Raw genomic sequence first — 26167 nt, 5'->3', positions numbered from 1 at the left:
CAGGGAGGGACGGGAGGAAGACAGACGAGGCGTGACGGGATTTGTATTTTATATCAAAGAATAAATATTGAGTGAGTTCCATAACACTTGACGTCTCTTGATCTCTTCCTCCACTGCACTGAGACTGTTGGCAGTGTCCGGGTGTTGGCTCAGGCTATAACGAGGGTGGTGGCAGCTTAGTGATGGCTATAACGAGGGTGGTGGCAGCTTAGTGATGGCTATAACGAGGGTGGTGGCAGCTTAGTGATGGCTATAACGAGGGTGGTGGCAGCTTAGTGATGGTTATAACGAGAGTGGTGCCAGCTAAGTGATGGTTATATCGAGGGTGTTGGCAGCTTAGTGGTGGCTATAACGAGGGTGTTGGCAGCTTACTGATGACATAAGACAAAAGGGAAAAAAAGAGTTTTTACTTTTCGATAAAAATCAGAGCTCACCTGTAGTTGTTGTGGGATATTTTGTGTATATTATGGTCGACAGAGGCGTTAGATCACCTGAAGATTAACCCTCCCCTCCCACAGGCTTATTTCACTTTATGATTAAACACTTCAATATTACCTGGGAGAGTTAGGTTTGATTAGGTTAGATTTAGTTAAGGTAACGCTAGGTTAGGTTAGGTTTATCAAAGGCGTATTTATAAAAGCACTCCTATACGGCACAAATCCTACAACGCAAAGTTACCTGGGATCTTCTGAAAATTAACCACTAGAACATACTTTACCTTAAGATTAACCATCCTAAGGCTAACCTAACCTAACCTAACCTAACCCCCAGGTAGCGTTAGTGGTTGTTAATTCACCGGTGAAGTAAGCTGGGAGGTTCCTTATCAATTGATCCATTTACCTAGTGATTGTAAATTTACGCCAAACTCTTCTAATTCAATTTGATTTCCTAACTCGTACTAACTAAAGCGTCTCCAGTTAAGGTAGAGACTGTATAATACTCATGAGATTTCTTGACAGGTAATTGGAGGTTTTAATGTAAGGTGTACTTGTATATGAGGGTCTTTGTGAGGCGAATACACTGGGCCCGTGGAACCCGTCAATTTATTCTAATAACTGAAAACTGATAGTGGGACGTAAAATTGATGAGGTGAGGTTGGTGTGGGCTGTGTAGGTGTGGGCGTTCAGGTGTGGGCGTTCAGGTGTGCGGGTCAGGTGTGTGTGTGTGTGTGTGTGAGATCCCTATACAGTTTGTGGTGGAATGGGTTTCAGGTGTGGAGAGAATGGGTCCTACTCTCCTCCTCCTCTACCACCACCACCTCTTCCTCCTCTACCTCCACTACCTCCTCCACCACCTCCTCCACCTTCTCCTCTATCATATCCTCCTCCGCCTCCACCTGTTCCACCTCCTCATGCGTTGCCGTACACCTAAACCTGGATTATTACAACTTGTACAATGTTCTGGACACTAATTATCATGATACAAATTTATGTACATCATTAAAACTTTCCGGCGTCTGACCCTAATTTATAGACGAAGTGTTTACTGTTTATGTAGGAACTGGCCAAGTGTGTGTGTGTGTGTGTACAGTGAGGATGGTGAGTGTGGTGTACAGTGTTGGTGTACAGTATGGATGATGTGTGAATTATATAGTGTTGATGGACCTTGGGGGAGTGATGTACAGGGTCTGAGTAAAAGGTTTTGTGTGATGTTTGTAGACCGTTGTTCCATTAGACAGTGAGAAATGTCATCAACTTTATTACCAGTGGATAATACGGCTCATATTGCACACTGTTCATGTACCAGGTGGATTGATGTAAACTGTTCGTGTACTAAGTGGATTGTTGTACACGGATTCAGTAGTTTATTTTGTACACGGTGTTTCATTCGGGAGCCATAAATTCCAACGTAAAGGAGATGTCATTACAGTATGTAGCTACAGTGTACACGGTGTACATAGTGTGCACGTCATGTACTTGATCACCTGAAGATTAACCACCTTAATGCTACCTGGAGTTAGGTTAATCAACTTAGTGTTCCGTTAAGTTAGGGTCAGGTCAGGTCAGGTCAGGTTAGGTTAGGTTAGGTTAGTACTAGGGTATTTAATATTCTTATAGAATAGGATGGGGTGCATATTCTTCAGGTGATCCACTTAAACCCGGCCAGAAGCCCTGGTAATTATCTGTCGGTCGAAGCTAACTAATACTTTGAAGGTAACATCAGTAGTAATAAATTATTCCCCCTTAATAACTCTGAATGAAACCGGTACATAAACAGAACAGACTTGTACAGAGGGGGAACATAACACGGAGATAAAGAGAGGCTAAACATTGTTGGTTTAAGAGGTATATTAACTCCACAGAAGTCTTTACCTGGCTCCTGCACCTGGTCTTAATGAACTTCTTGGGTGATATCTTGACGTTCATTATACTGTATACAAGTAAATCAACCGCTAATATTATTTAAACCCTTCCCCTCAAAAAGTATATGCTGTATATTTTTTCTTAATAATCAGAATATAAATTTGCCGGGCTGTAGTGAGGCTCAGATTTAGGTTTATATGCAGAAGGCGCTGTAGGGTGGTGATGGTTCACTTGTGGACGGTGTGCTGTAGCGTGTGTATAAAAGTCCAAACGTCGGTCCCGGGGCTGCAGTGTTAAGGAGCCGTGTGTCGGTTATACAGCTTAGACAAGACATAAAGTTCCATTTGTCGGTTTTTTTAGTCTGCAGGTTAAATGTTTAATTGTCAGTGCTCCAACGGGGATCGTAAGTTTAAAATTTTATGAGGAGGAGCCGGGTAGGTAGCGGTCCTGGGTGACGGGTGGCGTGCAGTGGCTGGCTGGCTCGCAGTGGCTGGCTGGCTCTATGCTGCCAAGGGTCACTTAGCACCGCCTCTCATCTGGGCCGGGGTCTTTGGCATTACCGGCCCCCAGTAAGGTGACGTGTGTTGCCACCCAACCTCCTCGATTATGTAGTGGAGGGTTACTGCAACCACACTCTGAGGACGGACAGGTTACGGAGGTAGGGAATGGAGACAGAGAATGACCGGATGAGAGGCACGGAGATAATAAAGATAACTACAGAGATAGAATAAAATAGACGAACATGGAGTTGGGAAGTAGAGAGAAGTTAAGGTTTTTTTTTCAACAGGAAATATGTATAGGTAGTGTATCCAGACCATTACCCTGGTCACCTGGCAGTACGAGCAAGAACCTTCTGGTGAAGTTAACGGCAGGTCTCGTAAGGTGCGTCATATTGACTGTAGGTGAAGATAAGTGTGACCAGGTGACTGAAAGTGGATTTCAGTCCTAATGGTGCACAGTCCTAATGGTGCACAGTCCTAATGGTGCACAATCCTAATGGTGCACATTCCTAATAATGCACAGTCCTAATGGTGTACAGTCCTAATGGTGCACAGTCCTAATGGTCGTTTACTTAGAGTGTAGAAATAGAGGTCCTTCACATACGCGAACTGAGGCCATGTAAAGTACTTAGTCTAAAAGATGTAAACAGAAAAACCAGATACCAGATGAACAATGATGTTATAGAGAATTCCGACTGTGAGAAATATTTAGGAGTAATGATAAGTAGGAATCAAGTCAACAATGTGTATTTGCTCGAAACAAGGCTGATAAAGTACTTGGGTTCATACAAAGGTGTGTGTGTGTGTGTGTGTGTGTGTGTGTGTTCTCCTAGGACCTAGACACTTATTAACTCAGAGCTGGACGATTGGCACTGCCAGCCTTCTTCACTTCATCTTTGTTGTCAATCCGTCACCGTCACATCCACGCCGTCAGTTGTCACTGTCCTCGCCGTCACTATCGTCACGCCGTCACTGTCCTCGCCGTCCCACCGTCCACGCCGTCACTGTCGCCTCGCCGTCACGTCCACGCCGTCACTGTCCCTCCGTCACTCACGCCGTCACTGTCCTCGCCGTCACCTCCACGCCGTCACGTCCGTCCACGCCGTCACTCACGCCGTCACGTCGTCACCGCGCCGTCACGTCCTCGCCGTCACCGTCCACGCCGTCACTCGCCGTCACTATCGTCAACTCACGCCGTCCTCGCCGTCACCGTCACGCCGTCACTGTCGCCGTCACTGTCCACGCCGTCACTGTCCCTCGCCGGTCCTCGCCGTCACGTGTCCACGCCGTCACTGTCCCTCGCCGTCACTGTCACGTCCTCGCCGTCACTGTCCCACGCCGTCACCGTCCACGCCGTCACCGTCCTCGCCGTCACTGTCCCTCGCCGTCACTGTCCTCGCGTCACTATCCACGCCGTCACTGTCCTCGCCGTCACCGTCCTCGCCGTCACTGTCCACGCCTCGTCCTCGCCGTCACTGTCCTCGCCGTCACTGTCCTCGCCGTCACTGTCCTCGCCGTCACTGTCCTTCGCCGTCACTGTCCACGCCGTCACTGTCCTCGCCGTCACCGTCCCACGCCGTCACTGTCCACGTCACCGTCACCGTCCACGCCGTCACCGTCCTTCGCCGTCACTGTCCCTCGCCGTCACTGTCCCACGCCGTCACTGTCCACGCCGTCATTGCCCTGTGTCAGTCTGCGTGACGGTGGTTAAGAAGGGCGTGTCGGGTAGAGTGTTATGATTAGTGCCTCAGTGTTGGCTCCCGTCACACCCCATCACACCCCCGACACACCTCGTCACGCCCCAACCCACTCCCGACACGCCTCCTCTCACCCCTGTCACGCCCCATCACACCCGTTACGCCCCATCACAATCCCGTCACACCCAATTACGGCGTCGTCATGCCCCATTACAGCCCCGTCAAGCTCGATCGAACCCCCGTCACTCCCCGTCACACCCCATCACAATTCTGTCACGCCCCTGTCACAACCCAAAACACCCCTGTTACACCCCGTCACATACCCCGTAACACATCCTCAGAGAGAGAGAGAGAGAGAGAGAGAGAGAGAGAGAGAGAGAGAGAGAGAGAGAGAGAGTCTTTATTTTCTAACACCAACAAATACTGGACCCTCCTCAACCCTCCTACCCACCGTCTCAGGTAATTAGTCTCAAGTAGGACTGAAGATATAAATAAGTGTGAGTATTTAACGTTTGAATAATTAAACTAAAGTAAATTTGATGTCTTAAGTTTGGGTCCGTCTTAAGTAACACAGGTTATAAGTGAAGGTAATATTATATATTTCTTAACGTAAATCAATATAAGGTATTGGCTATATTTTACTTTGTTTACTTAACCACAGAGTACCGTACGTCTTTCCTTGATGTTTGGGACTAAGAGAGAGAGTACGTCTACCTGATACCTGTTAGTAGCAGAGATAGAGGGGGGGAAGTGTTGAGGATGAGACAGGGGAGGCAGGGGAGAGGAGGCAGAAGAGGGAGGCAAGGGAGAGAGGCATCACCCATGGTACATAAAAGAAACACAGGTATGATCAGATTAGTGGGCTGGGGATTTTGCAGTTGTCAGTCGTTGAGTTGGTTTGTTGACAATTATTAGGGGGGGGAGGAGGAAAGGTTTTGAGGAAGAGTAGAGGGAAGAAGGAGAGGGAGGAATTGTGGCAGAGTGGAGGGATGGGGGAAAGGATAAATGGAAGGGGGGAGGAGGTGGTCAGGAGAAAAGAAAGGGAGATAAAAGGGGAAAATTAAATAGAATGGGAGAAGACAAGGGAGGACTAATGGAAGGGAAGGGGTGTAGGACTAATGGAAGGGAAGGGGTGGAGGACTAATGGAAGGGAAGGGGTGGAGGACTAATGGAAGGGAAGGGGTATGTGTAGAAAGAGCTAGAAGCGAAGGGAGGAAGGCAAGGAAGGGAATAATAATACGATAAAGGAGGAAAGAAAGAGAGAGGTTTTAGGGCTGGAAGGGAGAAATGGAGATGAGAGAGTGAGGGATGAAGAGGGAGGGGAGGAAGATCTCTGGCTATTAGATGGAAGAGTTAAGCGAGGAAAAAACGTGATTGACTTTTGGCTGAAGTACTGGTGTTATATGTGAGCCTTGGAGGAAGGGTGATTGAAGAGGAGGAGGAGGATCTGGAAGGATGAACAGGAAGAGGAGGAGGAGGAGGAAAGAAGAGTGAAGGAATTATTGAGGAAGGAAAGGTGAAATAATTATTGGTGGAGGAGGAGGAGAGGTTGGAGATAAAGGAAGGGGGAGAGTAAAAAAAAAGGAAGGGAAAAGGGAAGGAGGAAACGAAAGGAAACAGTATATTAAGAAGAGAAGGAGGAGGAGGAGAAGGGAAGAAGAAAAGCGTAAGGAATGGGTGTATAGAAACAGCAAGAGGAGGAGGAGGAGGAGGAGTGGGGGGAGAAGCAAGATGGAAGCCTTCACTGCATACCAGGAGCGCGACCTTTGAGTTTTCGCTCCCATGAATATTTGATGCGCGCCAAATTTCCAATGCAATGGTCTATTTTGCGTTTCTTATCAGTCTGCAGTCGTTTGATATTTCGTCTCGCGCCCGTTAGTTCCCTGTGACTCCGAGATCCAACGAGCTGGTAATTGCTTTGTAGGAAATGTGAAGAACGTGTGTGTGTGTTTGTGTGTGTGTGTGTGTGTGTGTGTGTGTCATTGACGGCAGTGGCGGGTGATGGTGGTAGTTGGGGATGATAGTCTTGGGGGTGTTTGGTAGTGGTAGTAGGGGGTGATAGTAGTAGTAGTGGTGGGTGGTAGTAGTGGTGGATGGTAGTATTGGTGGTTAGCGGTGATAGTGGCAGAAAAGGGGTAGTGGTGACAGGCAAGGAATGTTAGTAGCAGCCTGGGGTAGTGGTGGCAGGTTGTGGGTGGTGGCTCTGTTACCCAGCAGGATCTGTGATAATTAAGAGTGCTCTATACCCCTGTAATTAAGACCATGAACGAGCACTGGCTTCTCCAAACTGCGATGCTGCGAGGGTATTGTAAATGGTCGTCTTTCGTGTCACTCTAATCCGGTGGACAGCCATTTTAAGCCGTGTCCATTGGGATGTAAATTAAAGGCGTGGCAAATAGAGTGGACGGAGGCGAGGGCACAGTGTCAGAGCTACACGATAATTGCTCCTAACTGTTTTCTCTGCAACGTTGATTAGAGTATGCATGATGTTTTATTTGAACAAACTGTAGAAATTAATGGGTGTTGCATCCATTGTAACGTCACCTCGTGGTGTTGCAGTTCACAATTTAATAGCAACATTATCATATATATATATATATATATATATATATATATATATATATATATATATATATATATATATATATATATATATTTATTTATAAAGTACACACATACACGGTATAAGTTTATAGTTAACAGGTTGGTGACTTTTCCCGGCGTTATCCAGCAATTTGTGTCGTAATTTATGGTGATGGTCACGTCAGCAAGGAGACATCTCTCCTCCATTACAATTTCACTGGACTTTGTGGGACGTCAGCCCGACTCATCTCTGTCTCCCTCCCGACCAATTTATATTCTAGAAGAAAAGGAAAAAAAAAAAGAAAAGCCCGAATGAAAATGATGATTGATGGACGAGAATTTGCAGGTTAATGCTGGGGAGCGCGAGGGATAATGACCGGATTAACCTCTTGATCAAACGAAGGATTGACTATTTTTTCTGTCATCAGTTATCGCTGGTCTTGTCAGTATATATCTTCATCGCTGTCACGTCAGATCCGATGATGATGATTCCTGTCATTATTGTCACGACAGAGGCGGTGGTGTGACAGTGAACACGTAGTGGTGGTAGTTGACGTGTAGTGGTGGTAGTTGACGTGTAGTGGTGGTAGTTGACGTGTAGTGGTGGTAGTTGACGTGTAGTGGTGGTAGTTGACGTGTAGTGGTGGTAGTTGACGTGTAGTGGTGGTAGTTGACGTGTCGTGGTGTTAGTTGACGTGTAATTATTGGTAGTTGACGTGTAGTGTGGTGGTAGTTTACGTGTAGTGGTGTTATTAGTGTACTGGTGGTAATTTGACGTTATGGTGGTATTAGTTGACGTGTACTGGTGGTAGTAGACGTGTGGTAATTATTAGTTGACGTGTAGTGGTGGTAGTTGACGTGAAGTAGTCTATTAGAGGAGATAGTCTATTAGGTGTGTTCATGTTACATATAGCTTCAAGTTTATTAGATTGACTCTCATAATGAGGAATATTGTTGTGATGGACATATTATGTAGATATGACTGGAGATATGTTTTGTAGGTCATGTTCTCGTGCCCAGAGTCCACAGTGTGCACAGTAAGAATATGACTCGAGAGAAAATGTTCATGTCACTCATGTTCTCGGCTCCAGAAAACGTGTGCGGGGCATAGCGTGACTTAAGGTAGAATGATTACGTTACTCTTCAGAAGGAGCTCACACACACACACACACACACACGACACCAACAAGACACACACACACACGGCTACACACACACACACACACACGCCCGCCATACTTACACACACAGCTTACTAAGACACACACACACACGACACCTAGAACACACACACACACACACACACACACAGACACACACACACACACACACATACGAGAAGTGTTTCGATCAGAGTAAAGTGGAATTGGCTATACAAGGTGATCCTCGAGCCCCGAGTTGTTGTAATTGGCTCTTGAGTGACGTTCAAAGTTTTAACTTAGGACTTGCCGGCGAGGTCTTAAGAGTTACGCTCGCATTTATCTCTGCGAGGGAAGCTTTGCGATACAATTGGGGCGGCGCGCGTGCAGTCAGAGTGAAATGGGTTGTGGGTGGCATATTTTTCATCCAGTGGGAGGGAGGGAAGAAGAGGGAGTGAGGAAGGGAGGAGTGAAGGAGGGAGGGGTGAAGGAGGGAGAGAGGGGGGCAATGGAGGGAGGGATAGTGTGTATTGGACGCTCTTTGTCTTTACCACCTTCTCTCCCTCCCTCCCTCCCTCCCTCCCTCCCTCCCTTCTGCCGCCCTGGAATTGTTTCTCATTTCGGGATCTTCCTCTGTTTTATTTTCTTCTTGTTTATTCTGTTGCACAAATCTTCTATTCGTTTTGGCTGTGATTTGGTGTATGTATGTGTGTATGTGTGTATGTGTGTATGTATGTATGTATGTATGTATGTATGTATGTATGTATGTATGTATGTAATAACTAGTAAACAGTTTTGTGTGGGGTTTAAACGGTATATTCAAACTTACATGTGATTTAGACATAATAATATACGTTCAATACATTTACATGTCTGTACAGTACATAAATCAGGAGTTGTTTATTATTTTAACAATAGATGGGATGGTACTGTTCTTATATCTATCGGTGCGGGCTCTTATGGGTTGAATTTTGTTGTAGTGGAGGACTGCGGGAGGTGGGTGGGGGGCTGCCGGTGGCAGGAGGTGGCGATGGCGAGGGTGGTGCATTAGTTGGCTGCCAAACCTTTCCAGTGCTTGGTGGTGGAGGTCACTGAGGGATGGCATTTCCAGGGTGGAGAGAGCGTTGGTGTAGCCGGAGTAGTCTGCGCCGAGCATGATTCTGCAGGCCCTCTTCTGTACCTTCTCTAGCTGACGTTGTTGGGTAGAGTTGAGAGAAGACGACCAGGCTGGTGACGCATACGTTAATTTAGGGAGAATAAATGCGTTGTAGATAGTCCTCAGCTCTGGCGTGGGTGCCCCAAGTGACCTGAGTCGTCAAAGCATGTAGAGTCGGTACGAGGCTGTGTGTGTGTGTGTGTGTGTGTGTGTGTAAGGTGCAGCATTTTGAAGGATGAACAAAAGTTGTTATTCTCGGAGTTGCTATTATTTATATTACTTCAAAACACGTTAAAAACCGTTCATTAAAATTAAAATAAAAAATTAATAATTGAAGAAAAACAAGAAAATTTGTTCTCTTTATTCATAACAATTAAACGTAAAAGCATAAGACATAGAAAATATACTAATGTTTTCATTAAACCAAAAGCAGAAAAATAACATTTTTAGACAAATTCCTCGAGCATTTTATCAAAACAAAAATGAAAACAAATTAAGATTTGATAAAAAGAGACACCTGCAAATTTCCTCTTTGAGCCCAAAATTAAAAAAAAAACGAAATTTGCTAAAAATATGAACAAAAATAAAAATAGACCTAAAAACTCAGCTGTAAAATCGCTCAAATGTTATCGTATAAAACAAAGTAAAGCTCTAAATACTGCCACTGTATGAGTGAAACCTCGTGTTCTAAACTAGCCAGTAGAAACCTCACCAGGGTCCTCTATCTAAAGTGGTGGAGAACAGGAATGGGTGAACAGGGTCATTACGTCATAAGCTGCACTGGGAATCAGCCAATTAGGAAGGAGAACTGTTTCGTTGTACTAGCCTTAACAGAAACAACCACTCGGAAAGGAATATATGTCGTTATGGAAGCTTAAGCGGAATGGAGCCAATCAAAAAATTTAACTAGGTCATTATGCTTGATTTAGCAGGAAAGCTATTTCGTTATACCAGCTTTAACAAGACAACCAATCAGGAAGGAAAACTAGACCGTTATGTTAAGCTTAAGCGGAAGTAGACCAATCAGCTTTACATTTTCTCTGTATTTCGTTTTCATTAACATTAATCCTAAACCAACTGTACCCTGTAACCAAGAGTTAAAACAGTACTGTAGTGGTGTTTTTGTATTCTCATCACCATGTTATTATAACCGCTCTCATTAACGTTACAAAGAAATAATAATTTGTAATTGTAAATTTTGACTTTATTTTAAAAAACACTGTAATGGAATTCATACAAAAAACAGCATGTAGTATTTTTTTTCCTTTTCGTTGCATGTTGATATTGCAGAATGTAACAGATAAAGAAAAGTATTTATTTTAATTTTTATTTTAAAGAATAATTTTTTTTTTACATATCCCTATATAATTTTTCTAAGTTATTCTAAAAAATAAACAAGACTAAAATAAAAAATTCTAAAAAATAAACAAGACTAAAATAAAAAAAAGACGCAGATAAAACATCGCCTTCATAATTTGTTTTGCGTTTCTTCTTAATCCGAAAAAAAAATGGTATTTTTTTTACTTGATTCCCAAATAAAAAATAAAACTAAAAGTTTCTATTTTTTATGTTCAGTACTTTTTTATATTTCATTAAAAGAAAAACTAAATCGAAATACATGTTTAGATTTTGTTAATTTTATTTTGTCTTTATTACAGAATTTATAGAAAAAGAAGAAAAAATTAGGGACTCAAATGCTCTCATCATTCTCAGCAGTTTCTTCTTGTTTTTGTTTTGATTCGTGAGTTTAATAAAGAGAAAATAATTTAAAAATAATTTTATGTATTCTCTCTTTGTTCCCAAATTTATCCATCCGCCTAAAAATACTTGTTAAATTTTTTACGTACTTTATCTATACTTTATAATTTAATACAAATTTATTTTATTACAATATACTTAAAAAATCAAAATTTTCATTATTTATTTCTTAATTTATCCATAAATATAACAGAAAAAGGAAGCATCAATAAAAGGCCTTCATAATAAATCACTATTTACGTGAATTTTTTATAATATATCCTTAAAAAAAATGCGGATTTCTATACTAATTTTTACTATATTCATTAAACAAAAACCAAAAATAAACATTAACCAAAGTTTTATTTTTACAATATATCACTTTAATATTTTACTTTATTTTTATACATAACAAAACGAAAAATAAACCAATAGCAAAACACCTCCACAATATTTCAGTATTGGTCGTAACATTTTCACATTGGAGCATAACCTTTGAATTTTGCAGGAGGAAGCAGCGATGGTGGTGGTGGTAGTAGTGTTGATAATGGTGGTAGTGGCGATGGTAGTGATCGTAATAGTTGTTATAGTGGTGTCGGTGGTATTGGTAAAGTTGATGGTGGTGGTAGTAGCGGTGACAATAGTGGTAGTGGTGGCAATAATGGTGGTAGTATTGACGGTGGTGGAGAAGGCAAAAGGATATTTTGGTGTGTAAAATATTTCCCAGCGGGAGATCAGAGGTGCTGTCAATATGTTTCACAGCTCCACCAACCTTAACGTACACACAAGTCTCCAGCTCCGACAACCAGCGAAGCAAAACCGATTATATTCTCGTGTGTTTGGAGATGATGGTAGAGGTATTAATAGTAATAATATAATGATAATATTAATGATAGAGGGAATAATAATAATAACTTTTTTTTTTAAGTATGTCAGGAAGGCTGTGTCAGGAAGGTTGTATAAAGAATAGTGTGTCAGGGAGTATCAGCGGCCCCATCTTGGGATTTGCATCACCAAAAGGATAATATGAGAGAGGTAGAGTGGAGCGACTGGTGGAGAGAGAGAGAGAGAGAGAGAGAGAGAGAGAGAGAGAGAGAGAGAGAGAGAGAGCTGTGACGTGTTTATATACTTATATAGTCACAGATGATATATATCCCTATACTTCCTGCTGTTGAAGTATATTATAAATTAAGTATAAAGGGAAATATATTTACTGTTTTATCTTTTTGGTGATGATAATGTACAGTATATTGGATCACCTGAAGATTACATAGCATAGCGTATTTCACCTGAAGATTACATAGCATAGCGTATTTCACCTGAAGATTACAATTTATTTAATGAGGGAAGTTTAAGTTAGTGAACGTTGGTTATTATTAATTACTGATTATATTAAGATTGTGATGTGAATCGAATTCATTCAGGATTGGTTGATTGGGTTAGTTATTGTCTTGTCAGGGCTATCAACTGTAAGCGCTGAAACAACAGAGACAACTGTAAATTTATCTGGGAATTCGTAGTCATATTAATGGTCTGTGAATAATAACACGACAGTACACAGAAGACGACCCTACAGTATGCTGATCTTGGGTCAATATTCTTATTTGATAAACAGGCACAGCGGAGGGTCACAGGTCAAAGTTCAGATATAGATTGACCTTAGAGGATATGACCCTATTAAAAAAAAGCGATATTTAATACAGTACAAACAAGAGGGCTTGATAAGTGGTGCTTTATTGCCTGTACCTGTGACGACACTAATTAAAGCATGGCCAGGTAATTACTGATGAAGTGGAGAGGCGGAGGAGAGACTGGGGGTGGAGAGACTGGGGAGAATTAGAGACTGGGAGGTGGAAGCCAGGGTGGAGAGACCGGGGAGGTGGAAGACTGGGGGAGTGGAGAGACTGGGAGATGGAGAGACTGGGGGGAGGTGGAGACTGGGAGATGGAGAACTGCTGGGGGAGATGGAGACTGGGAGATGGAGGGCCTTTGGGGAGATGGAGACTGATGGAGACTGGGAGATGGAGAGACTGGGGAGGTGGAGAGAGACTGGGAGTGGAAGACTGGGGAGGTGGAGGGCTGGGGAGATGGAGACTGGGGGAGATGGAGAGACTGGGGGAGATGGAGAGACTGGGGGAGATGGAGAGACTGGGGGAGATGGAGAGACTGGGGGAGATGGAGAGACTGGGGGAGATTGAATAGAGACTTGTATTATCTCTTACTCTCGTCTCCTCCTTCGGTAATCGACAGTAAATGAAAACTGAAGTAATTGGAAAATATGAATAGGAGAATCAGCGTTGAGAACCACTAATGTTTAGAGGACTAACAAGAGAGAGAGAGAGAGAGAGAGAGAGAGAGAGAGAGAGAGATTTGTGTGTATGTATGTGTGTGTGTCTTCATAAGTCACTATATCTTCCTTGACAAGAAATTTGACTAAAGACAACATCAGGATAGTCACTTAATGTAACTTGACATCATATCGAGGTTCTAGTCTGCGGGTTATTTGTTTGTCTAAAGTCAGAGGGAGGCAGGGAGGGAGGGAAGTAGGGATTTTTTTTTAATTTAACAACTTTATTGACAAAGCTTGAAGTATAATTTTCCTATTCTGAGTAATTCAGTCAGGTCTTAACACTGAGGGTGTTATCACTGTTCACTGCCACGCAGGACAGAGGTTCGTACACAAAGAAATAGATCATATTCATTAACAGTATATATAGGTCATGTGGGTGATATCACTGTTCACTGCCACGCAGGACAGTTGTTCAGAGACAGTAGAAGTCATATTCTATTTTAGGACTAATTAGTGTGGACTAGCAAATTTAGGATAGACTGACAGAATGTACTCAAGGGGTCTTGATTCAATGTACTGTAGTCATTACATAGTTCATGATACAATAAACCAGGTGGCCTGAAGTCTTTGACACTCCCACATTCAATAATGTTATGTTCAAATGTTATGCTTTAGAGGTTTATCACAAAGTTTACATGCTGAGTGTTCCGGTATGGGTACAGCGTTACTAACTTGCCCGATGTGTCTGTACCATAGCCTAATTCTGGCCACGACTACATCACATTGTCTGGTTCTGTCCTTGTGCTAGCCATACCGGTACCTCTTGTCACAACATTTGTCATATTTAGTAATGCTGCAACTGTCAGGTCTCTGTGCATTTCTCAGTTCTTCTAGATCAGAGTTCATGATTTTGACTTGTATGTTTTTAACTACAATATTGGACAACATTTCCGTTCTTACATGCCTCATTGGCCAGTCTATCAACACGGTTATGACTCCTAATTCCAACATGGGACGGAATCCACACAAATTCAATACGAAAGATGTTCTCCTTTGCAGTTATCACATTTCTTTTAATATCACAAACAACTTTAGGAAGGGACCTACTGCCAAGGGAAGTAGGGAGACAAGGAGGGAGGGAGGGAAGGAAGGAAAGTGAACGTAGGAATATTTGAGTATTCAGGCAGCGTTGGAGTGAAGAATGGCTTATGAAACGACGATGTGATATTTACAGTCGTGTTGTGCTGGGGAATACCCGGGAGAGAGTGAGTGAGTGGAGGGTTTAGGAGGAGGGAGGGACGGCTGCTGAGGGAGAGAGGAGGTCGGGAGGGAGGGAGGGAAGGCTGCCTGCCAATAGAGAGAGGGAGAAGAGAGGGAAGGGTGCCGAAGGAGAGAGGAGGTCGGGAGGGAGGGACTGCTGTAGAGGGAGAGAGGAGGAAGGGAGGGAAGGCTGCCAATAGAGAGAGGGAGGGAGAGAGGGAAGGGTGCCGAAGGAGAGAGGAGGTCGGGAGGGAGAGAGGGAGGGAGGGAAGACTGCCAATAGAGAGAGCGGGAGAGAGGGAGGGAAGGAGGGGAAACTCGTGAAAAACTAAGATTTTTTCTGCTAAGTTACAAAGGTCAGAGGGAAGTATTTACGTTAAAATGGTTTTGTATTGCTGGAGCTTGTTGGAATATTTTCAGTCAAGAGTTGGAACATTTTCAGTCAAGAGTTGGAACATTTTCAGTCAAGAGTTAAAATAGTTTTAATCAAGAGTTGGAATATTTTCAGTTAAGAGTTGGAACATTTTCAGTCAAGATTTGGAACATTTTCAGTCAAGATTTGGAACATTTTCAGTCAAGATTTGGAACATTTTCAGTCAAGAGTTGGAACATTTTCAGTCAAGAGTTGGAACATTTTCAGTCAAGAGTTGGAACATTTTCAGTCAAGATTTGGAACATTTTCAGTCAAGAGTTGGAACATTTTCAGTCAAGAGTTGGAACATTTTCAGTCAAGAGTTAAAATAGTTTTAATCAAGAGTTGGAACATTTTCAGTCAAGAGTTGGAACATTTTCAGTCAAGATTTGGAACATTTTCAGTCAAGATTTGGAACATTTTCAGTCAAGATTTGGAACATTTTCAGTCAAGATTTGGAACATTTTCAGTCAAGAGTTAGAGAGACGAGGAGGAGGAAGAAGAGGAGGAGGGTAGTTATGACGCCAAAAATCTGTGTTTATTAGAAAAGAAAATACTGATTCACAGAAAATTATAAAATCTACCATAATGAAGAAAAAATCCCGTCAAAGAAATTAAAAATATCGCATAAGACAGAAAAGCAAAAATAACCAAAGAAAAAAAAAAGTCATGTAGTACAAATGAAATAACACGAAAATAAATAAAATAAAATACTTGGCGTTAAAAGCAATAAAACGAAGGAAACTATATAGTAAATGTAAGAGAATAAATAGGAAAAAATATTATAAAATTCCTCATCAAAAACTTGCGTATAAAGTGGACTAACACGAACTTAATTAATTACAAGAATTAGCAAGAAGAGAAAATAAAAAAGGCTACCTTTTCAAACCTCCGGAAAAGAAATTTGCGAATGAAGAGAAAATTTTCGCTGGGTAAAAAAAAAAGGAAAAGAAAAAGGCCTCCCCTTCCCGAAAAAATGGGCGGTAATGCGGGACTTTTTTGTTTTCACAGTCAAGTTGGCAGATTCTGGCTATTTACATTGAGAATGCCTTTAAAATATTCCAATTAGGATACCGAACGCCTTTAATTATACAAGCCAGGGAGAGGAAGAACCTATGCTAATGAAAAGAGACTCCTCCCTCCCTCCCATCCTCCCCCTCCCTCCTCCCTCCCTCTCTCCTCCCCCCTCCCTCCCCCATCCCTCCTATTCTCTCTTCCTCCCTTTCATTCCTTCTCACCTCCTTCTATGCATTCATCCCCTCCTTCCTCCTTCCTCCTTCCTCCCCCCCTCCTCTCTCCTTCCTCCCCTCTCCTTCCTCTCCTTCTTCCTCCCTCCTTCCTCCTCCTTCCTCCCCTTCCTCCCTCCCCTCATCTTCCAGTACTGCTCTTCTCTCCTCCCTTTCCCTCCCAATAAGTGTTTGCGCCCTTCTCGTGTATCTTCTTCCTTTCCCGCATCTCTCTTCACATACATCGTTGTAAGGTCCATGTACACCTACTTACACTTGTTGGAGGGCCATGTACACTTACACTTGTGGAAGGGCTAAGTATAGCTATTTAACACTTGTGAGAGACCTTTTATACCTGTTGGAGGGTCATAAACATCTGTACACACCTGTGAACGGGTCATATACATCTGTTAGAGGGTCATATACATCTATATACACCTGTGGAAAGGCCATATATATACAGTATATATACCTGTGGGAGGTAGAACATTGTAGTGGAGGGGTGGTGTTGGTGGTCGGGGCTGGCTGGCTCCCTCGCTTGGTTTAATCTAATAGAATGGTTGCTGGTGGCTCCCTAATCCTGATTCTATTTAAATATAGTTGACTCCGTATTGCTAAAGTGAAGCACCATACCCGGGTGATTTTTTTTTCTGTTAGTTTCGTCCAGTTTAATTATTCCTTTGTCGTTGCTGTGCCTTTTTGGTGGTGATTTTATTTTGTATTGTTATTTTTATTCGTCTTTTGTATTTGTTTGCTTTTGTTTCGTCTGTTGTTCGTCTCTTGTTGATCTGACTGATATTTATTTTTGACGTTTGAGGGATTGTTTGTTTTTTTGTTTTTTACTTTTGTTTTTATTAATATGGTTGTACACACACACACACACACACACACACACACTCTCTCTCTCTCTCTCTCTCTCTCTCTCTCTCTCTCTCTCTCTCTCTCTGGTTCAGGTTTTGGTACCAGGATGTCAGGGTCAGGTAATGCCACAGGAGGTAAGGTCATGGTACAGGTGTCATGGTGCAGGTGTCGGCACAGGTGTAACATCGGCTTAACACGCGAGTAATTCCGTATTGGACGTAGGTAATCGGATTATTTAATTTATCTTTTATTTTTTTTTTTAGGGAGGGCGTCGCACACTATATCTCATGCGTCTTATTTCGTCTTTCCTTCTGGAGGTGAGGTGAGGTGATTCCCTTGCTGGTAACCCTGGAGTTTCGCTAATATAACCCTTATTTATGAGACAATAAACGCGAGAATGAGAGAGAGAGAGAGAGAGAGAGAGAGAGAGAGAGAGAGAGAGAGAGAGAGAGAGAGAGAGAGATATCAATAAAAATATTACTGAAATTACACAACCCACCAATAATACAGTAATATACTTGTATCACAAATAATTATAAGCGGTTCTCTACCAGCGAGTGAATCATCCAATAAAAATATTCGTATTATTATCACCAGTATATTTATTATTTATTAACTTATTACTAAATAAACCTTGATTAATTAAAAATCTTCAGAAATATAATCTAATTGTTGTCATTAAGGATCATTGTTCGTCTCATTGATGCATATATAATTATCTATTGGTCATTCACAGCGTCCCTCAAGGCTGTCACTTACCCCCGTCACAGCGTCTCTCAAGGCTCCCACTTACCCCCGTCACAGCGTCTCTCAAGGCTCCCACTTACCCCCGTCACAGCGTCTCTCAAGGCTCCCACTTACCCCCGTCACAGCGTCCCTCAAGGCTCCCACTTACCCCCGTCACAGCGTCCCTCAAGGCTCCCACTTACCCCCGTCACAGCGTCCCTCAAGGCTCCCACTTACCCCCGTCCGTAATGCTGCCAACTCTGTATCGTCACATCGAGGTACAAGTTTGTTTGTATTTTAGCATTGAGGTTTGTAATGGATTTGATAAGTCGATTTGTCCTTCATGGCAGCCGTAGTAGCATGGATGGTTCTGGTGGGAGGGGGAGGGGGGGGGGGTCAATACCTCGCTTTTGTTCATCTTTTGTTATTGTTAGGTCTTGCTATTATTGTGTTCTGCATTGATCATCATTTATTATTTGTTAGGTGTTGTTATCGTGTTCTGCGTTTGTTCAGGTAGATTTAGGTTATGTTATGCTGTTCTTTGATTACATTGGTATTGTTAATGTTTTTCAGTTGTTTGATAAAAGGTCTTGTTGTTCTTCACTTGTAATGGGTAGGAAGACTTGTTATAATGTTATTCAATTATTATTGGTTTAGGTTGGCCTTGTTCTTCAATTATATAAATAAAAATTCTAGTTCTTCAGTTATATAGGTCAAATAAACCAACCCACAAAAAATATATATATATATAATATTCTCGCATTATGAAAATTTTACAAACAACAATTTCAAAATAAATAAATAAATAAAAAATCACATACCCCCCGCAAAAAAAATCACAAAGTTAATTGATACGAGTCATTTATTATAGATAGGCTTTTAAACTAAAGCTTCGTAAAAGAATATGAATATTTTAACAGAGCGAGTTGCCTTTTCAACATAGAGAGGATTATAAGCTCAGGATGACTTTTATTCTGAATTTAGAATATGATCGAGGAGTCACGAAATTGTAATCCCTTTAATTCACAAGATTCTGGGATTTATTTTTTTACTTTTTTTTTAACCTTGAATTTTGTTGTGTGGGGAAGGCGATGGGTGGGGGAGGGCAAGGTTGATGGTGGACATGTGGTGGTGGAGGTTAGTGGTGGTGGGGTGGTGGAGGTTAGTGGGTGGTGGGGGGGTGGTGTGGTGGGTGGAGGTTAGTGGTGGTGGGGGTGGTGGGAGGTTAGTGGTGTGGGGGTGGTGGGTGGTGAGGCAGGTGGTGGGGGTGGTGGGAGGTTAGTGGTGTGGGTGGTGTGCATTGTGTTAGGAAATCTACTGGAGAGTGCGTGGCAGGTGATAGTGTTGGGGGACGGTGTTGGAGAGAGTGGGTGGTGGTGGAGGTGTGTTGGGGACGGAAGGAGTGTGGTGGGTGGTGATAGTGTGTGCTGGGGACGGTGTTGAGGAGGTGGTGGTGATAGGCGTGTTGGGTGACGGTGCTGGAGAGTGTGGTGGTGGGTGGAGAAAATGGTGACGGTGTTGAGAGTGGTGGTAGATAGTGTGCTGGGGACGGTGCGGAGGGAGTGTGGTGGTGGGTGGATAGCGCAAAGTTGGGTGACGGTGTTGAGGAGTGGTAGGGTGATAGTATGCTGGTGATTGTGTGTTGAGAGTGTGGGTGGTGGTGATAGTGCAGGTTAAGATGGTGTTGGAGAGTGGCGGTGGTGTGATAGTGGCAAGGATTACAAGGGAGAGTGTGGGTGGTGGTGATAGCGTGCTGGGTGATTAAAGGGAGAGTGTGGTGGGTGGTGATAGCGTGCGTTGGGTAAAGTTACATACTTAGAATAAAATATTAGCGGCTTATATATTTATTGATACATAAATCGTTACTGTTTCAACATATAATATAGCTTGTCAGGGATGATAGATTAAAGCGTTGCAGAATTGAGCATTGTATAGAATTAAAACTCTGTTGCAGAATTGTTCAGTGTTGCATTAACCTGTGATATTTGTGTGGTAGAACTGGTCTTAATGTCGCTATAAAATAATGTTGCCTTGATGAATTGATGTTGAATGTTGTGTGTATTAACCAACGTTGCGATCATGTTGTATTTACTGTTGATTTTGATGTTGCAGGATGTGCAGTATGTTCCTGCCGGAGCTGTCGAGCTTCGTGGCCTCACTGCTGTTCGCCGTTCACCCCATCCACACTGAGGCCGTAAGTTCAACCTACCCTTCGTCGCCAACAAAGAGTCCTGCCTGTCCTTCCTGTCTACCTAATAAAACACGTCTTTCTCGTTGGCTCTTTAAAAAAAATTTTTTAGCAAAATAGACTTGTTACAGCGTGTGTGTGTGTGTGTGTACACATTATGTATGTATATCTCTTTGTACACACATATATCTGTGTACAAAGAGATATACATGGGGAACTCTTATAAACGTTGAGGTATTTATTTGTTAGTTATGGGGGAAGAGAAGGAGGATGGAGAGGAGGAGGGGTGTGAGTTGACAATGGAGGTGCTGCCTAAGGTAGTCACTATAGAGATTGGGTGTAGGGCCGGCCTGCATGTAGGGCCGGCCTGGGTGTAGGCTCACACTCCCCAGTTCCTCCCGTTCTCTCCCAACCACCTGGAGTGTGTTCAGTTAGGTGTATATGTATAAAGCCTACTTATGTTGTATCAGTTGTATAGTTATATTGTCCAACACCTGGCAAACTACAGCACCACCCAAACTACCGTCAGGGTAGTAAACCATATCAACATGGGTAGGTCTGGCGGCTCACCCACCCACCACATGCCCTCACACTCCCATACCATCCAACCACCCCCGGTTTCTCCCCCCTCCCTGCTATACTCCCCCACGCCATCCACCCACCCCAGGCTCCTCCCACGGTTGGCTGAGATAGTTCTTGAGGAGTGGACGAGAGGGTCCTTGGGAGCGTGAGTGAGGGGGTAGCGCACGCCAGGTCTGTAGTACTGGCCAGGGGCTCCACACTCACCAATAGCTCCTGTGTGTGTTGGGGGTGTAGTGTGTGTGTGGGGGTGTAGTGTGTGTGTGGGGGTGTAGTGTGTGTGGGGGTGTAGTGTGTGTGAGGAAATGCACCACACACCAATACTACGAGAACACACCATTACAACCACCACCACCACCTCACCACCACCACCACCTCACCACCACCTCACACCAACACCACACACCACCACCTCACACCACCACCACACACCACCACCACCACACACCACTGCTACTATACTATGCCTCTGATACGATATAGCCGGCATTGCACTCGACCGCCTTTTCTACCACATCTGAAAAGTTGGGCACCAATTGGAGTGGGATGGGAATACTCCGTGCTCGAACCAGTGATTTCAGGATAGGAGTCGAGCGCTGCATCCACTCAGTCGTCGTGTCTCTACCTAGTAAGAAAACACTACTTTCTCTCAATGATGTTTGCAGTAGTATCCTCAGCACTACTTTAAACGTTCGGGTGGGTGAATTATTTCCTACGTTTGTGAGCGGGCGTGTTAGAGCGTGGCTGTGAGGGGTGGGTGGGGTGGTGAGTGAGGTTGTGCAGTGAGTCATTGGTTGAGAAGGCTGAGTCTTTTCCAAGTAGGTGATGAAATTCATCTGTAGGGTATAACGCTCACTCACGCATGTTCATTAGCATTTACGCATAGACGCATATTCTTCTATGTTTAACACAGTCACTCACTCACTCACTCACTCTTGTCATCATTGTATAAATATAAATAATTCGGAATAAACTTACTATGTAATTTCGCAGCACAGTAATAACATTGGCCTCCCCACTCGGCCTCTGGAACAATGTTAATCCCAGGCACGGAGTTTCTTCATAAACAACAAGTGTATTAATCCCTTTCACCGAGATTCAAGCCTTGCCAACTGTGTTCTTTCGCACAGTAGCTGCAGCGGAGTCCTCATTGTGCGAGAGGTTCCAGGATTTATGGTAAACTTACAGATTAAACTCCCTTGGGTGTTTGGCTGCTCCTTGCAACTTCGAAATTCCGTTTTGATGAGTGTCGCGTCATTTTTGTTTTGGGTACAATTACATTATTAAAGCCAGAAGGGGTTAATGAACTGGTTAGTGAAAGTTGTGGTGGTATTAACCGTGTTGTTTGTTTGTTGTACAGTTACCTACACATGAACGTACCACAACCTGAGAGTATGTGAAGGCAAGGTACAAGATGTGGCAACCTAGTGCTGTAGTTATGGTTGAAAGACTGGATTTGAAGTAGAAAATTACACTGTTTGCGTGGCCACACCTCAATCCTGAAGAATACTTATCACATGGATGTTTAATATGTTTATGATATGCAGCAGTGTTGTGGAGTGACTAGGACTGAACTAAGGGGAACCGTCAAACAGGGCAATCCACGGTGCTGCTTGCCACGTCTCTTACCTGTGCCTTCACACATTCCCAGGTCGTGGTACGTTCATGTGGGGGCAACTGTACTTATACTTCGTCTGCCCGAGGATGCTGTTTTGTGCTGTGCTGTACTGTAGTGTCTATGAGCATCATACCATATGATGAGGGAAAGTTTGTAGTGCTAAATTTTCATACAAAATCATTAACTTTTCATTTTGCATGCATGAAGAGTTTTACTTTACGTTTCATTTTAGCACACACACACGTGTATGTCTTTATATTTATATTAATTCGAGGGAGCAGGAAGCAGTAAGGGGAGAGCGAGTGTGTGTGATAGAGTTGTGGAGAGGAATAAGACAGAGAGAAGGGTGTGAAGGGAGATGGAGGGGGAGAATATAAAAGAGAACAGTGCCAAGGGGCAAAGAAAGACTGTCGGAGAATGGGAAGAGCAAGAGAGGAAGGAATTGGGGAAGGAAAGTCAGGGATGAACAGGAGGAACCACTGATGAAGTATATAAAGAGAATAGTGATAAGAGGAACAAAGAGGAAGACAAGGAGAAGGCTTACATAAAAAAAAGGAGAGTATGTGTGGGGAGAGGTGATGGTTGACCCAGGGGAGGGGGAGAGTACATAAGAGGCTCCATCAGGGTAATAATAAGACGGCCGGATCAAAGAGTGTTGAGAGATGGTGCAGCACAAAGACTTCTACTGCTCCTCCCCTTGGCGGCCTCTTGTACGGCCGCCCACACTGACTTGGTGACAGTGATAGGGTGTGACTCACTGACTTGGTGACAGTGATAGGGTGTGACTCACTGACTTGGTGACAGTGATAGGGTGTGACTCACTGACTTGGTGACAGTGATAGGGTGTGACTCACTGACTTGGTGACAGTGATAGGGTGTGACTCACTGACTTGGTGACAATGATAGGTGACCCAATGACTCTGGGTGACAGTGATAGTGACTCACTGACCTGGTGGGCATGGGTGTGACCAATGGACTCTGGTGGCATTAGGGTGTGACCACTGACTTGGCAGGCAGCATTAGGTGTGACCTACTGACTTGGTGACAGTGATAGGGTGTGACCACTGACTTGTGGGCAACATTAGGGTGTGACCACTGACTTGGTGGCAGCATTAGGTGTGACCTACTGACTTGGTGACAGTGATAGGTGGACTCACTGACTTGGTGACAGGATAGGTGCACCACTGACTTGGTGACAGTGATAGGGGTGTGACCACTGACTTGGTGACAGTGATAGGTGTGCACCAATGACCTGGTGACAGTGATAGGGTGACCACTGACTTGGTGTGACAGTGATAGGGTGTGACCACTGACCTGGTGGGCAGCATTAGGGCGTGACTCACTGACTCTGGTGGCAGCATTAGGTGACTCACTGACTTGGTGGCAGCATTAGGTGTGACTCACTGACTTGGTGACAGTGATAGGGGTGTGACCACTGACTCTGGTGGCAACATTAGGGGTGTGATCACTGACCTGGTGGCAGTGGGATAGGGGTGTGACTCACTGGACTTGGTGGCAACATTAGGGTGTGACCATCAATTTGCAGCAGTAGGGGGGTGTTACTCACTGACTCTGGTGATGCGGAGGGGTGTGACCACTGACTTGGTGATGTGATAGGTGTGTGACTCACTGACTTGGTGACAGTGATAGGGTGTGACTCACTGACTTGGTGACAGTGATAGGGTGTGACTTACTGACTTGGTGGCAGCATTAGGGTGTGACTCACTGACTTGGTGACAGTGATAGGGTGTGACTCACTGACTTGGTGATAGTGATAGGGTGTGACTCACTGACTTGGTGGCAGCATTAGGGCGTGACTCACTGACTTGGTGGCAGCATTAGGGCGTGACTCACTGACTTGGTGGCAGTGGTGGGTTGAGTGACTCGCTCCTAGCATAGATCATGGGGAACAAACCGCTGTAGCATAATAATTCTCCTTACCTCTCTCTCACTTTATGAGTATAACAATGAGCATGTTGAAGGTCTGCCACACTTTCCCTCGTCCATGTAGTTACCTGAAAAATATATATATTTTGCACTATAAAAGATGATACCATTATATATTTATTTCCCAGTACAGATAGATTGACTTTCACTGTCGTAAGATTGGTAGATTTTAAGGTAATTTTTATTTTTTTTATTTTCTACGGGGAATAGCCCACCCGGCCACAGGTCATCGACCCTCAACTGGGCCTCGGGGGCGAAAAAATAAGAGTAAAAAGAAAAAAAGAAAACAAATATAAGAGAAAAAGACTTAATCTACACCAAGAAGATGCCGGAAAACCAACTTTTTGAAGTGAGACAGATTGTAAGAGTATGGAAACACAGAAGAAGGCAGAGCATTCCACAGTTTGGCTGTGTGAGGAAAGAAGGATGTTCTATAACGTTTTATTCTAGTGTGACCGACATCCACAGAGAAACGGTGGGCACCGCGGGCAAGATGAGTGTTATGAGCCCACGTCCTTGTCGGCGGTACACAGGATGCCAAATCCACCGAACATTGCCCGTTAAAGTACCTGTAAAAGAGAGAGTGAAGGAACATTGTGGCAAAGAGAAAGGGAAGAAAGATTTTCAACTAAAGGAGGAGAGTTAAGACGAAATGCCTTTGATTCCACCCTATCTAACAGTTGGACAGAAGAAGAGCCACCCCAGATATGAGAGCAGTTACTCCAAGTTATGACGAATGAATCCCTTATAAACTTCAAGCAACTGCTGAGGAATAAAGTAGCTACTGATCTGTACAGCACTCTCTCTCTCACACACACACACACACACACACACACACACACACACACACCAGACTTCTGTTCCTGAGTCGTAGTTCTGTTCCTTGTGTACAACTTTCATCATATTACACTGCTAGATATTTTTTTCTTCCCGACTCTCCTCCTTTTTTTCTTCCCCTGGTATGATGTTATGGTTGTGTGATGTATAGATCCTGTTGTGTTCTTTGACGGTAGTGTTGGTTCATTAGCGTAATGGTTTCCTGGGCGTGTGGCGGCGTATTGGTTCTTTCAGTGTCAGTGTTCTGTTAGCTGGATAATGATGGCCTTTATTCTTATGTGTATAGCGATTGTTCTATTCTGCTACTATGTGCGGGGAAGCTAGGTGGGCGCCTATCTGTCAGTCAGTCCGTCCGTCCGTCTCAGTCGTACAGATGTAATAATATCTTTCTCAATCCAGTAGATTTGTGGTTTATGTAGTATGTCCAGGATGTGTTTTGTTTTTACCAGGTCTTATGATTTTTAAACCAAGAATCTAAACCTGACGATATTAAACGTACACCTGATCATCTCTGGCTATTGGGTTCTCACTTTAAAGGAATGATCAAGAGAACAAGCTATTCGTACTAAGAGGTTGGTCCAAAAATATTACAGGTAATCTTTACACGAGGAATTTTTACGAGTTGCAAACTGTAAAATCCTTTGATGCGATTGGGTGAGTTTTATAGATAGTTTCTCTCAGCTAAGGAGCTGAGCCCAGACCTTCTTGTATATTGATATTTGGTATCATTTATGATGCTATTTCTGAGACGTAGCGCCTTTAGCTCTCAGCTTGAAGGCTTTCAGCTCGAACCCTACCCTGGCAGAGAGAGAGAGAGAGAGAGAGAGAGAGAGAGAGAGAGAGAGAGAGAGAGAGAGAGAGACCTTACATAACACCCTGAACGAACAACTGAGTAGTGGTGTAAGTCAGATATTGTTGGTCGCGTGTCTGTCGGTGATTACTAAAGTGAATATGAATTTCTTTATTCACACACCAAAAATAAACTACGATCACTATGATTTATTCCACACTCACTTAGGAATATAAAGATGTTTGTGTAGACATATGGCTGTAGAATTATTTTGTACATAAATAATATACTCACTTAGGTCTCTGTGGTGTTTACATG

The 26167-nt window shown here is 43.5% G+C and overlaps 1 protein-coding gene across 1 annotated transcript; it reads left to right on the top strand.

The window, feature by feature from the left end:
• Window positions 1-3737: 3737 nt before the first annotated feature.
• LOC121866239 (uncharacterized protein PB18E9.04c-like) lies at window positions 3738-20084 on the top strand (the record flags this gene model as incomplete). Its single annotated transcript, XM_042365851.1, has 3 exons — window positions 3738-4528; window positions 17901-18135; window positions 20003-20084. Coding segments are annotated over 3 exons (1108 nt in total), but the record flags the coding sequence as incomplete, so codon positions are not given.
• Window positions 20085-26167: the final 6083 nt, after the last annotated feature.

The sequence above is a fragment of the Homarus americanus genome, unplaced genomic scaffold (assembly GCF_018991925.1).
Source record: "Homarus americanus isolate GMGI-L3 unplaced genomic scaffold, GMGI_Hamer_2.0 scaffold40869, whole genome shotgun sequence".
Lineage (NCBI taxonomy): Eukaryota > Metazoa > Arthropoda > Malacostraca > Decapoda > Nephropidae > Homarus > Homarus americanus.
Note: the sequence above shows the minus strand (reverse complement) of the source record. Positions and strands in the feature narration are given on the sequence as shown.